At 71.2% G+C, this 12,775-nt stretch overlaps 3 protein-coding genes across 3 annotated transcripts; 2 read left to right on the top strand and 1 right to left on the bottom strand.

The window, feature by feature from the left end:
- Positions 1-2,710: 2,710 nt before the first annotated feature.
- Positions 2,711-6,229, top strand: UFC1 (ubiquitin-fold modifier conjugating enzyme 1). The gene is made up of 6 exons (XM_053967090.1): positions 2,711-2,833; positions 3,080-3,147; positions 4,141-4,204; positions 4,296-4,372; positions 5,213-5,303; positions 6,003-6,229. The coding sequence occupies exons 1-6, from the start codon at positions 2,711-2,713 to the stop codon at positions 6,072-6,074; spliced, it is 495 nt and encodes a 164-aa protein (XP_053823065.1). The 3' UTR covers positions 6,075-6,229.
- A 72-nt stretch (positions 6,230-6,301) lies between these two features.
- LOC128801104 (uncharacterized) lies at positions 6,302-6,980 on the bottom strand. Its single transcript, XM_053966742.1, has 2 exons — positions 6,826-6,980; positions 6,302-6,731 (listed from the first exon to the last, which is right to left on the bottom strand). The coding sequence occupies exons 1-2, from the start codon at positions 6,978-6,980 to the stop codon at positions 6,302-6,304; spliced, it is 585 nt and encodes a 194-aa protein (XP_053822717.1).
- USP21 (ubiquitin specific peptidase 21) lies at positions 6,450-12,626 on the top strand. Its single transcript, XM_053967110.1, has 14 exons — positions 6,450-6,500; positions 7,161-7,216; positions 7,298-8,028; positions 9,345-9,404; positions 9,842-9,965; positions 10,057-10,168; positions 10,246-10,383; positions 10,486-10,550; positions 10,641-10,742; positions 11,571-11,659; positions 11,753-11,831; positions 11,949-12,056; positions 12,152-12,266; positions 12,354-12,626. Exons 3-14 carry the CDS (start codon positions 7,306-7,308, stop codon positions 12,442-12,444), a joined length of 1,806 nt encoding a protein of 601 aa, XP_053823085.1. The 5' UTR covers positions 6,450-6,500; positions 7,161-7,216; positions 7,298-7,305; the 3' UTR covers positions 12,445-12,626.
- Positions 12,627-12,775: the final 149 nt, after the last annotated feature.

Here is a 12,775-nt window from a genome sequence, read left to right on the forward strand (position 1 = left end):
CAGGCCGAGTACGGGGGGCGGGGGGGCGAGACCCTTCCCCACTCGGGACCCCTCCCCGGGACCCCTCCCCTCCCTCCCCGAAACCCTCCCGAGACCCTTCCCCACTCGGGACCCCTCCCCGGGACCCCTCCCTTGCCCGGGACCCCTCCTCTCCTCGGGACCCCTCCCCGGGACCCCTCCCTTGCCCAGGACCCCTCCCCTCCCTTCTCGTCACTCCTCCCCTCCCCGAAACCCTCCCGAGACCCCCCCCCCCCCCCCCCCCCCCCCCACCGCGGGACCCCTCCCCTCTCTGGGACCCCTCCTCGGGACCCTCCCGGGGACTCCTCCCTTCCCTGTGACCCCTCCCGGGACCCCTCCCCTCCCTTCCCCTGACCCCTCCCTTCACCGGGACCCCTCCCCAGACCCCTCCCCACCCCGGGACCCCTCCCGGGACCCCTCCCCACCCTTCCCTTGACCCCTCCCTTCACCGGGACCCCTCCCGGGACCCCTCCCCTCCCTCCCCAGACCCTTCCCCTGCTCGGGACCCCTCTCCGAGACCCCTCCCCTCCCTTCCCGGGACCCATCCCCACCCCGTGACCCCTCTCGGGACCCTTCCCCTCCCTCCCTTGACCCCTCCCCTCCCTCCCCAGACCCCTGCCCTGCTCGGGACCCCTCCCCAGCCCCCCCCTGACCGCCGTGTCCCGCAGGCTGTACCTGGAGCGGGCTAACAAGCAGCTGGAGCCGCTGGCCCGCGAGCTGCAGAACAACGTGCTGGGGCTCTTCTCGTCCCTGCTGCGCCTGGGCCGCGCCGAGGGGCAGGGGGACAGCCCCGAGACCCCCTGAGACCCCCGGGGACAGCCCCGGGACCCCCTGAGACCCCTGAGACCCCCGGGGACAGCCCCGGGACCCCCTGAGACCCCTGAGACCCCCGAGGGACAGCCCCGGGACCCCCTGAGACCCCCGGGGACAGCCCCGAGACCCCCTGAGACCCCCGGGGACAGCCCCGGGACCCCCTGAGACCCCCGGGGATAGCCCCGAGACCCCCTGAGACCCCCGGGGACAGCCCCGAGACCCCCCGAGACCCCTGAGACCCCCGAGGGACAGCCCCGGGACCCCCTGAGACCCCTGAGACCCCCGAGGGACAGCCCCGGGACCCCCTGAGACCCCCGGGGGACAGCCCCGAGACCCCCTGAGACCCCCGAGGGACAGCCCCGGGACCCCCTGAGACCCCTGAGACCCCCGGGGACAGCCCCGGGACCCCCTGAGACCCCTGAGACCCCCGGGGACAGCCCCGGGACCCCCTGAGACCCCTGAGACCCCCGGGGACAGCCCCGGGACCCCCTGAGACCCCCGGGGACAGCCCCGAGACCCCCCGAGACCCCCGAGGAACAGCCCCGAGACCCCCTGGGACCCCCGAGGGACAGCCCCGAGACCCCCTGAGACCCCTGAGACCCCCGGGGGACAGCCCCGAGACCCCCCGAGACCCCCGAGGAACAGCCCCGAGACCCCCTGGGACCCCCGGGGACAGCCCCGGGACCCCCGGGACCCCCTGAGACCCCTGGGGGTATCCCCTGAGACCCCCCCAAATACAGCCCTGAGACCCCCAAGATCCCCACCCCAGCCCCCAGTACAGCCCTGAGACCCCCACACAGACCCTAACTGAACCCTGAGACCCCCCAGGATGGGCCCAGACACAGCCCTGAGACCCCCCCCCTTAATCCCAACCCAGCCCTGAGCCCCCTGCCTGCACCCCCCACCCCAATCCAGCCCTGAGCCCATCGTGGGACCCCAAACGCAGCCCTGAGACCCCCTGAGACCCCCACCCCGGCCCCCAACCCAGCCCCGAGCCCACCCTGGTACCCTGAGACCCCCCCCGAGTCTCCCCCCCCTCACAACCCTGAGACCCCCCCCCAATCCAGCCCAGAGCCCCCCACAGAGCCCCGAGCCCGTCCCAGAACCCCAAATAAAGCCCTGAGCCCCCCCCCACCCCGTGTCCTTGGAATTGGGGCTGGGGGGACCCTGGGGCTGGGGGGGGGGGGGTCCTTGGTGTTTATGGGGGGGGTCTCTGGGGCTATGGGGGTGTCAGTGGGGGGTCCCAGGGGTGTGGATGTCATTTGGGCTGGGGGGTCCGTGGGGGGGGGGGGTCCCTGAGTTTTGAGGGGGGGTCCCTGTTGCTGTGAGGGGGGGGTCCCTGGGCCTGTGGGGGGGGGTCCGTGGGAGGGGGCATCCTTAGGGCTGAGGGGGGTCCCTGTTGCTGTGGGGGAGGGGGTCCCCGGGGCTGTCGGAGGGTCCCCGTTGCTTTGGGGGGGTTCGCTGGGGAGGGGGCGGTCCCTGGGGTGTGTGGGGGCGGTCCCTGTCGCTGTTGGGGGCGGTCCCTGGGGTGTGTGGGGAGGGTCCCTGTCGCTGTTAGGGGGGGGTCCTTGCGGAGGGGGCGGTCCCTGGGGGTGGGGGGCGGTCCCTGTCGCTGTTGGGGGCGGTCCTTGCGGAGGGGGCGGTCCCTGGGGCTGGGGGTGCCGCCCCCCAGCCGAGCCCCGCCCACTTCACTCGTCTCGCTGCCATCACTAAAGATGGCGGCGCCGCGGCGGCCTCACGCGCCGGGCGTGCCCTCACCCAAGATGGCGGCGGCGGCGTCACCGCGCTCCCGCCACGCCCGTAGAGAAGATGGCGGCGCGGCGGCGGCGGGCGGCGGCGCCACGTCACTTCCGGCGGGGCGGCATGGCGGGGCCCGGCCATGGCGGACGCGGCGGCGCGGCGGGCGGTGGCGGAGCTGCCGCTGCTGCGGGCACCGGCGGGGCCGCGGGACCGCGAGGGCTGGGCCGAGCGGCTGCGGGAGGAGTACCGGGCGCTCATCCAGGTGCGTCCGTGGCGCCGCGCCGTTCCACCCTTCCCCCTTCCCACACCTCTCCGCGCTCCCGTTCGTCCTCGGTGCTCTCCCGGTGTCCGCATCGCTGCCGGTTTTCCCCCTCGCGGTGTCTCCGCGCTGCTGCCCTCTCTCTCCCCATGTCCCCCCCCCGGTGTTCCTTTCCCGGTACCGGTGACCCCCCCCCGGTACCGGTGACCCCCCCCCGGTACCGGTGACCCCCCCCCGGTGTCCCCGCAGTACGTGGAGAACAACAAACGCGCCGACACCGACTGGTTCCGCCTGGAGTCCAACCCCGAGGGCACCCGGTAAGGGGGGAGGGGGCTCCGGGACCCCCCCCCGGTCACACCGGGACCCCCCCCCGGGACCGGCACTGGGACCCCCCCCCCCCCCCCAAAATCCCCTCAGTGACCCCGGGACGTCCCCCCGGTCACCGGAGCGACCCCGGGGAGGTCGCAATATCAGGGACCCCCCCCCAAAAAACCGTGTGAGGGATTTGGGGGGTCCTGGGGGGGTCACTGAGGGGTTTGGGGGGGGGTCCCGGGGGGGGGTCACTGAGATTTGGGGGGCTCTGAGGGGTTTGAGGGGTCACTGAGGGGTTTGGGGGGGTCACTGAGGGGTTTTGGGGGGCTCTGAGGGGTTTGGGGGGCTGAGAGGAGTTTTGGGGGGCTCTGAGAGATTTTGGGGGGTGTCCTGGGGGTGTCACTGAGGGGATTGGGGGGGCTCTGAGGGGTTTGAGGGGTCATTGAGGGGTTTGGGGGGGTTTGGGGGGCTGTGATGGTTTTGGGGGGGGTCACTGAGGGGTTTGGGGGTTCCCGGGGGGGGGTCACTGAGGGGTTTGGGGGGCTCTGAGGGGTTTGGGGGCTCCCGGGGGGGGCTCTGAGGGTTTGGGGGGTCACTGAGGGGATTTGGGGGTTCCCGGGGGGGGTCACTGAGGGGTTTCGGGGTCACTGAGGAGTTTGGGGGGCTCTGAGGGGTTTGGGGGGGGTCACTGAGATGTTCTGGGGGGACACTGAGGGGTTTGAGGGGCTGTGATGGTTTTGGGGGGGTTCTGAGGGGTTTGGGGGTCGCTGAGGGGTTTGGGGGCTCCCGGGGGGGGGCTCTGAGGGTTTGGGGGGTCACTGAGGGGTTTTGGGGGGCTCTGAGGGTTTGGGGGGGCTCCCGGGGGGGGCTCTGAGGGTTTGGGGGTCACTGAGGGGTTTGGGGGCTCCCGGGGGGGGGCTCTGAGGGTTTGGGGGGTCACTGAGGGGTTTTGGGGGGCTCTGAGGATTTGGGGGGGTCACTGAAGCCCCCCCCTGCAGCTGGAGCGGGCGCTGCTGGTACATCCATGAGCTGCTCAGGTACGAGTTCAACATCGAGTTCGAGGTGAGGAGGGGGCTCCGGGGGGGGGGAGGTTGGGGTTTTGGGGGGGTGGGGGGTCCCAAGGGGGTGCTGAGCCCCCCTTTAACCCCCCCAGATCCCGGTGACGTACCCGGGCACCGCCCCCGAAATCGCCATCCCCGAGCTGGACGGGAAAACGGCCAAGATGTACCGGTGGGGCTGGGGGGGGGCTGGGGGGACTGGGGGGTCCCTGGAGGGGTTTGGGGGGTCCTGGGGGGCTTGGGGGGTCCTTGGGGGGGGTCCTTGGGGGGCTTGGGGGGTCCTTGGGGGGGGGTCCTGGGGGGGTTTGGGGGGTTCTAGGGAGGGTTTTGGTATTTGGGAGGAGGTCTGGGGGGATCCTGGGGGGTTTTGGGGGGTCCTGGGGGCTTTCAGGGGGTTTGGGGGGGTCCTGGGGGGGTTTGGGGGGTTCTAGAGAGGGTTTTGGGTTTGGGAGGAGGTCTGGGGGGGTCCTGGGGGGGTTTGGGGGGGGTCCTGGGGGGTTTGGGGGTTTGGGAGGAGGTCTGGGGGGGTTTGGGGGGTCCTTGGGGTGTTCCTGGGGGGGTTTGAGGGGTCCTTGGGGGGTATGGTGGGGATTTGGGGGGGTCCTGAGGAGGGATTTGGGGCTTAGGGGGGAGGTTTTTTGGGGGGTCTTGAGGTTGGGGGGGGTCCTGGGGGCTTCTAGAGAGGGTTTTGGGTTTGGGAGGAGGTCTGGGGGGGTCCTGGGGGGGCTTGGGGAGGGGTCCTGGGGAGGATTTTGGGGCTTGGGTAGAGTTTGGGTGGTCCTGGGGAGGTCCTGGGGGGGTTTGGGGGGTAGAAAGGGGGTTTGGGGGCATCTTGGGGGGGTCTTGAGGTTGGGGGGGGGGGGGTCTTGGGGAGGGTCCTGGGGCTCTGAACAACTGGGGGTGGGTCCTGGGGTCACCGGGGGGGGGTCGCGGGGTTTTGGGGGTCACCGGGGGGGGGTCGCGGGGTTTTGGGGGTCCCGGGGGGGTCTCTGAGGGGTCGCTGGCCCCGCAGGGGGGGGAAGATCTGCCTCAGTGACCACTTCAAGCCGCTGTGGGCCAGGAACGTGCCCAAGTTCGGGCTGGCACACCTGATGGCCCTGGGGGTGAGCGGGGACACCGGGGGGACACCGGGGGGACACCGGGGGTGGCACCTGCGCGGGGACACCGGGGGGGGGGGCTGGGGAGGTCACCCGGGGGGGGTGACACCCATAGAGGGGGGGTGACACTGAGGGGGTGTCACCTTTTGGGGGTGTGACACTGAAGGGGGGGTGACAGCTTTTGGGGATGTGACATTGGGGGTGTGACACTAAGGGGAGGTGACACAGTCTGAGGGGGTGACACTGAGGGGGGGTGGCACTGAGGGGGTGACACAGTCTGAGGGGGTGACACTGATGGGGGTGTCACCTTTTGGGGGTGTGGCACTGAAGGGGGGGTGACACTGAGGGGGAGTGGCACTGAAGGGGGTGTCACCTTTTGAGGGTGACACTGAAGGGGGGGGTGACACTGAAGGGGGTGGCCTTGGGGGGGCTGTCACCTTTTGGGGGGTGTGACATTGCGGGGGGGTGACACAGTCTTTGCGGGTGACACTGGGGGGGGGGGGTGACACCCTTACAGGGGGTGTGACACGGGGGGGTTGTCCCGTTTTGGAGGGTGTGACACCCACTGGGGGGGTGTGACGCTGGGGCGGGGGGGACACTTGTGAGGGGGGGTGTGACACCGAGGGGGGTGGCTGTCACATTTTGGGGGGGGGGGGGTGACACTTTCCGGGGGTGTCCCCACAGCAGTGACCCCTGTCCCCACAGCTGGGTCCCTGGCTGGCCGTGGAGATCCCGGACCTGATCTCCAAGGGCCTCATCCAGCACAAGGACAAGTGACCAACGCGGGGGGGACTTTGGGGGTCCCGCTCCCCTTGGGGGTCCCCCCACCTTGGGGGTCCCCCTCCCTCGAGGGTTCCCCCCATTCCCCTCCCAGCTGCTGCCACCCCTCCCCACCGCCTGGCTGCTGCTCCCCAATAAACGCTGAACCCCGATTTAGTGGCGGTTTGTTATTTTGGGGGGGATTTGTCCCCAACACCCCCCGGTGTTCCCCCCCCCGCCCCCTTTCAGAAACCCGCGCGGGTCGCGGTCCCTTTAAGACGCCGCGCGGTTTCCATGGCGACGCGCGGCGCCGGGGGGGCGTGGCCGGGAGGGCGGCGCACGCGCAGAGCCGCCGGCGAGGCCGCCGGGGGCGGGGCCGGCTGAGGGAGGAACAAAGATGGCGGCGGGTGCGGCGGGAGTTGTTGCCATGGCGGCCCGCGGGAGGTGCGGGGGGACCGCGGGGCGACCCCGTGTGGGGCGCGGGGGGGCTCGGGGGGCGTCACTCGGGGCCGGAGGGGCTCGGGGACGGCGGGCACCCCCCCCACGGGAGCCGCGGGGCCGGCCGGGGGGTGCGGGACAGGGCCCCGGGGGGCGGGGGGGGGTTGTACCGGGATGATGGGGGGGGGGGGGGGCAGCGGGGAGCCCCGGGGCAGCGGAGGGGGGAACCGGTGGGGGCTGCGGGGGGGGGGGGGGGGGGGCAGGGGACACCCCCGGTGAGGGACCCCGAGCCGGGAGAGGGGGGCGGGGCCCCGAGGGGCGGGGGGGCTACGGGAGCCGCTTTTGGGGGAGCGCGGGGGTCGCGGGCCGGGGGGGGGGCTTTTCCAGCGGCCCTTCCCGGCCAAGGCCTCGGAGGTCCCGCCGCGACCCCCGCCCCAACCCGGGGGACTGCGGGGCTTTGTCCTCCGCCCCTCCGGGACCAGCCATCACCTCCCCGGGGAGCAGGACCCGGCCTGGGGCGGCGGAGGGGGGGGACACACACTCCCGGTGCTCCCAAACCCCCCCGGGACTCACCGAGAGGCTGCCACGGAGCTGGGGGGGTTCCCCCGAGGCTTTGGGGTCCCCCCCGAGGCTTTGGGGTCCCCCGGTGACGCCGTGTCCCCGCAGGGCCCCCGCCGACGGGACGCTGTGTCCGGCCGCCGGCCGCGGGGGGCTGTGAGCAGGTGGGTGCCCCTTCCCCGTCCCCTTCTGCCACCCCCGCCCTTGTCCCCAGCCCTGTCCCCAGCCTGTCGCTGTCCCCGCAGGCCCCGCCATGCCCCAGGCCTCGGAGCACCGCCTGGGCCGCGCCAGGGACCCCGGCGCCGTGGTGACCGCGCAGCCCCGGGCGGGCTCCCGCTTGCCCAGCGGCCACCGAGCGCTGAGCCAGGAGCGCCATGCGGCCCCCAACGGGCTCTCCCCGGCCCCCAAACTGCGCCTGCTGCCCCCCCGGCCGCCGCCGACCCCCGACGACCCCCGGCCCAAGAAGCTGGAGCTGGAGCGGGGCCGGGCGGCCAAGCGGGGGGACCCCGCTCCCCGCGGGCCGGGGGGCCGCCGGGGGCCGCTCAAGGCCGATCACGGCGTGAGGGTGCCCGGGGGGGCCCCGCAGGTGCCCGGCAGCGCCTCCTTCTCGCTGCCCAGCGCGGCCGAGCGGCGCCGGAGCAACCTGGCCCGCTCCAAATCCATCAGCATCGGCGACCTGAGCCAGGGAGGCGGCGGCGGCGTCCCCGGTGTCCCCGGCCGCGCCGAGGACGTGGCGGTGGCGCTGAGCCGGCTGGTGCTCAGGGACTGCGGGCACCCGCTGGGCGCGGGCGCGCTGGCGCTCCGGAGGAGCTCCTCGCTGCGCAGGGTCACCGTGGCCCCCGGGCCCGACGGCAAGGCCACCCCGCCGCTGCTCTCCGTGCGCCCCGAGGGCGGCCCCCGCGCCCGCACGGACCCCCCGTTCGGCCACGGCCCCGGCAGCCCCGCGCCCGGCCGGACCGAGGACAAGGCGGCCGCCGTAAGAGCCTCGGGAGGGCGGGGGGGTGGCGTGGGCCCCGCGGTGTCCCCAGCTTCGGGGACACTTTGAGACCCCCACGGTGTCCCCAGCTTTGGGGACATTTTGAGATCCCCGTGCTGTTCCGTGCCTCGGGGACACTTTGAGACCCCCGCGGTGTCCCCAGCTTCGGGGACATGTTGAGACCCCCACGGTGTCCCCAGCTTTGGGGACATTTTGAGATCCCCGTGCTGTTCCGTGCCTCGGGGACACTTTGAGACCCCCGCGGTGTCCCCAGCTTCGGGGACATGTTGAGACCCCCATGCTGTCCCCAGCTTTGGGGACTTGTTGAGATCCCCGTGCTGTTCCGTGCCTCGGGGACACTTTGAGATCCCTGCTGTGTCCCCAGCTTTGGGGACGCGTTGAGACCCCCGTGCTGTCCCCAGCCTCGGGGACACTGTGACCCCCGTGCTGTCCCCGCTCTCAGGCTCGGTGACATCGCCAGGGTGGGACAGTGGTGGTGGTCTCACCTGTCCCCGCTCCAGTCCTGTTTTGGGGACCCCCATGGCTCTGGGGGGCTGGGGGTGGCCGGTGCCACCCCGGGGGCTCTGGGTTCTGTCCCCACAGCTCCAGGGTGACCACGGCTGACCGGTGGCACCGAGGTGGCCGGGGGTGGCCGCTGCCCCCTCCCCGTTTCCGTATCCGCCTCCCCCCCGCCCCATCCCGCACCTGCCCGGCCACGTGTGGGGGGATCGTAATCCCCGAAACCCCACCGGGCCAGGGCCGCACGGCCTCGCCCCCCCTCGGGATGTCCCCAGCGCTGCCGCGGGGGGTCCCGCGGCCCCGCCGAGCTCCCGAACCCCCTCGGTGGAAAGCGGGGAGGGCTTTTTTGGGGGGCGTTTACCTCCGCGCCCCTCCGGGCTCTCGCTGTCTCCCGGGGCAGCTCCGGCTAATTAATCCCCCGGGATGAGCCTCGCGCGGCCCAGAATAGCCGGGGGAATCGGATCAGCTCATGAGCTGAGGGGGAGGGGACACGCCGGTGGCCGGCAGCGGTGCCACCGGTCCCGCGGGGGCCACCCCGGAGCCACCGAGCCGGTGCCAGCATGCCGGGGCTGCAGGGAGCCACGCTGGTGGAGCTGCCGCGGAAGCTGCACCGCTCGCTGGTGACCCGCCGGGAGCTCCAGGGCCGGGCCACCGACATCTCCGAGTCCGTGGTGCACACGGCGGTCATGGGGCTACTGCTGGTCACCGGCGAGGTGAAGCCACCGCCGCCGGGGGACGCCCGGGGGGACGGGGCGGGCGGGGCGCGGCTCACCGGGTGTCCCTCGCTGTCCCCCCAGACCCACCACACGCTGCTGCTGGGCTCGGGCCACGTCGGCCTCAGGAATTTGGGCAACACGGTAAGTGGCCGTGGCCACCCCGCCCCTCCCGGGGTTCTGTTCTGGGGTGCGGGAGGGATTTGGGGTCACCTCGGGGTCACCTCGGTGTCTCCCGTGCTCGGTAGCCGTGGTGCCACCCTCCTGTCCTGCTGGGATGTCGCATTCCCGGAGCTCCCCCGGTCCCCCAGCACTGTCCCCAACCCTCCCGTCCCTGTGTCCTGGGTGTGGGAGGGATTTGGGGTCCCTTTGGTGTCCTTTAAGGGTCCCTTGGTGTCACCTGGGGGTCACCTCAGTGTCCCCGAGCCTCTTTGTGGCCGTCCCACCGCAGTCCCATCCCACAGGGGACATCCCGTCCCCGGGGACCCCCAGCCCCACGGGGTCCCACAGCGGAGGGGACACCCCGAGGGACCCCTGGTGACGTGCCACACGCCGGGATGTCCCCGTGTCCCCCCCCCCAGTGCTTCATGAACGCCGTGCTGCAGTGCCTGAGCAGCACCAAACCTCTGCGGGACTACTGCCTGCGCCGGGACTTCCAGCAGGAGCAGCCCCCCGGCCCCCGCGCCCCCCAGGAGCTCACCGAAGGTGGGACAGACCCCCCAAAAGTCCCGCAGCCCCCCCCCCCAGAGCGTTACATAACCCCCCCGGGCGCGCTGACGCCGCCGTGTCCCCGCAGCCTTCGCCGATGTCATCGCCGCCCTGTGGCACCCCGACTCCTCCGAGGCCGTCAACCCCGGGCGCTTCAAGGCCGTGTTCCAAAAATACGTGCCCTCCTTCACGGGCTACAGGTGAGACCCCCCCCCGAAACCTTTGGGGACCCCCCCTCCTCCCCAGGGGTGGGCACAAAGCGTGGCCGTCCCCGCAGCCAGCAGGACGCGCAGGAATTCCTCAAGTTCTTCATGGACCGGCTGCACGTGGAGATCAACAGGAAGGGCCGGCGCACGCCCAGCATCCTGTCGGACACACGGAGACCCCCGGCCCTGGAGGACCCCGAAACGCTCAGGTGAGAGGGGAGGGAGGGCTGCTGGGGAAGGGGGAACCCCGGTTTTGGCGACAGCTGACCCCCCAAAAACCCCACCCCGGTGTCGCCCCTCCCGCCCCGCAGCGACGACGAACGCGCCAACCAGATGTGGAAGCGCTACCTGGAGAGGGAGGACAGCAAGATCGTGGGTGAGCGCTGGCAATGGGGGTGTGCCCCCCCCTCCCCGGGACCCCAAAACTTCTGGGGGTGCCCCCCTGACCCCCCCCTTTGCCCCCCAGATCTCTTTGTGGGGCAGCTGAAGAGCTGCCTCAAGTGCCAGGCCTGCGGCTACCGCTCCACCACCTTCGAGGTGTTCTGCGACCTCTCGCTGCCCATCCAAAGGTAGGGCTGGGGCGACCCCCAAAAACCCTTCAGAGCCCCCAGAAACCCTTCAGAGCCCCCCAGAAACCCTTCAGAGCCCCCAGAAACCCTTCAGAGCCCCCAGAAACCCTTCAGAGCCCCCAAAAACCCTTCAGAGCCCCCAGAAACCCTTCAGAGCCCCCAAAAACCCTTCAGAGCCCCCAGAAACCCTTCAGAGCCCCCCCAAAACCCTTCAGACCCCCCAGAAACCCTTCAGAGCCCCCAGAAACCCTTCAGAGCCCCCCAAAATCCTTCAGAGCCCCCAAAAACTCTTCAGAGCCCCCCCAAAACCCTTCAGACCCCCCCAAAACCCTTCAGACCCCCAAAAAACATTTCAGACTCCCCAAAAAATTCCTCATACCACCCCAAAACCCCTCAGACCCCCCCCCAAACTTCTCAGACCTCCAAAGAATCTTTCAAACCCCCCCAAACCCCTTCAGACCCCCCCAAAACCCCTCAGACCCTCTCACAATCCCATCATACCCCTCCAAAACCCTTCAGCCCCCCCAAAAACCCCTTAGACCCCCCCAAAAGCCTGTCAGATCCTCCAAAACCCCTCAGACCCCCCCAAAAACCCCTCAGAGACCCCCAAAAGCCTGTCAGATCCTCCAAAACCCCTCAGACCCCCCCAAAAAACCCCTCAGACCTCCCCAGAAACCCCTCAGACCTCCCCAAAACCCCCTCAGACCTCCCCAAAAACCCTTCAGACCCCCCCAAAAACCCCTCAGACCTCCCCAAAAACCCCTCAGACCTCCCCAAAACCCCCTCAGAGCCCCCCAAATTCCCCCCCCCTGACCTTGTGGCCCTCCAGAAAAGCTTTGCCGGGGGCAAGGTCTCGCTCCACGACTGCTTCAGCCTCTTCACCAAGGAGGAGGAGCTGGACTCGGAGAACGCCCCGGTGAGAGGATGGACCCCCCCCCCCCCCCCCGGGGACCCCCCCTGCACCCCGGTGTGTCCCCCAGCCCCTCCCTGAGCGTCCCGTCCCCCTCAGGTGTGTGACAAGTGCCGGCAGCGCACGCGGAGCACCAAGAAGCTGACGATCCAGCGCTTCCCACGCATCCTGGTGCTCCGTATCCTTTGGGAATCGCCACGGCGGGACACCCCGAAACTTTTTTGGGGGGAGGGGGGGCACAAGGGGTCACCCCTCCATCCTCTGCCCCCACGCCGGTTCCCTTAACCCTTGGCAGACCTGAACCGTTTCTCCACCACGCGCTACTCCATCAAGAAGTGCTCCGTCTTCGTGGACTTCCCGCTGCAGCAGCTCAACCTGCGGGAGTTCGCCAGCGAGAAGGCGGGTGAGGAGAGCTCCGGGGGGGGGCTTTTGGGCTCGGGGTTTTGGGGTGGGGGATCCTAACCCTGACGCCCCCCTCCTCCCCGACCCCCGCCGCAGGCAGCCCCGTCTACAGCCTGTACGCGCTGTGCAACCACTCGGGCAGCGTCCACTACGGGCACTACACGGCCTTCTGCCGCGACCCCGCCGGCTGGCGCGTCTACAACGACTCCCGGTCAGTGCCCCCCGCCCCGCCCGCGCCCCCCGCCCCGCCCGGGCACCCCCCGAGCCCCCGCCGCGGGTGCTGAGGGTGTCCCCGCAGCGTCTCGCCCATCAGCGAGAACCAGGTGCCGTCCAGCGAGGGCTACGTGCTGTTCTACGAGCTGGAGGAGCCCCCCGGCCGCAGAGCCTGAGACCCCCGCCCGGAGCCGCCCGGGGGTCGGGGCTGCGGGGGGGTTGAACCCCTGGTGCCCCCGCACCGGGAGCCCCCCGGAGCCCGCGGAGAGGGGGGTGCGGGGGGTGCGGCCGCGGCCCGCGCGGCCCCGGGGGGTTTTGTGAATAAATTTATTAAAAAAACCCCAAAAAAACGCCGAGTTTTGGGGCTGGAGGGGCGTGGCCTTGGGGAGGGGGCGGGGCTTGATGGTAAGGGGGTGGAGGTTATGATTGACATATATTGGGTGGGCGTGGTTTGTGGGGGTGTGGTTTGTGGGGGCGTGTCTCATGGACACGGGCGGGGCGTGTTGA

The sequence above is a fragment of the Vidua chalybeata genome, chromosome 29 (genome assembly GCF_026979565.1).
Source record: "Vidua chalybeata isolate OUT-0048 chromosome 29, bVidCha1 merged haplotype, whole genome shotgun sequence".
NCBI classification, from domain to species: Eukaryota; Metazoa; Chordata; class Aves; order Passeriformes; family Viduidae; genus Vidua; species Vidua chalybeata.

Bases quoted from the DNA above. Each gene is read 5' to 3' on its own strand.
- USP21 (XM_053967110.1), top strand. From the start codon at position 7,306: ATGCCCCAGGCCTCGGAGCACCGCCTGGGCCGCGCCAGGGACCCCGGC. The intron at 10,551-10,640 runs GTGAGCGCTGGC...TTTGCCCCCCAG, and splicing joins GGAGGACAGCAAGATCGTGG to ATCTCTTTGTGGGGCAGCTG. The intron at 11,660-11,752 runs GTGAGAGGATGG...CGTCCCCCTCAG, and splicing joins TGGACTCGGAGAACGCCCCG to GTGTGTGACAAGTGCCGGCA.
- UFC1 (XM_053967090.1), top strand. From the start codon at position 2,711: ATGGCGGACGCGGCGGCGCGGCGGGCGGTGGCGGAGCTGCCGCTGCTG. The intron at 4,373-5,212 runs GTGGGGCTGGGG...CTGGCCCCGCAG, and splicing joins AAAACGGCCAAGATGTACCG to GGGGGGGAAGATCTGCCTCA. The intron at 5,304-6,002 runs GTGAGCGGGGAC...CTGTCCCCACAG, and splicing joins CACACCTGATGGCCCTGGGG to CTGGGTCCCTGGCTGGCCGT.
- LOC128801104 (XM_053966742.1), bottom strand. From the start codon at position 6,980: ATGGCTGGTCCCGGAGGGGCGGAGGACAAAGCCCCGCAGTCCCCCGGG. The intron at 6,732-6,825 runs GTAGCCCCCCCG...CCCCCCCCGCAG, and splicing joins CTCCCCCAAAAGCGGCTCCC to CCCCCACCGGTTCCCCCCTC.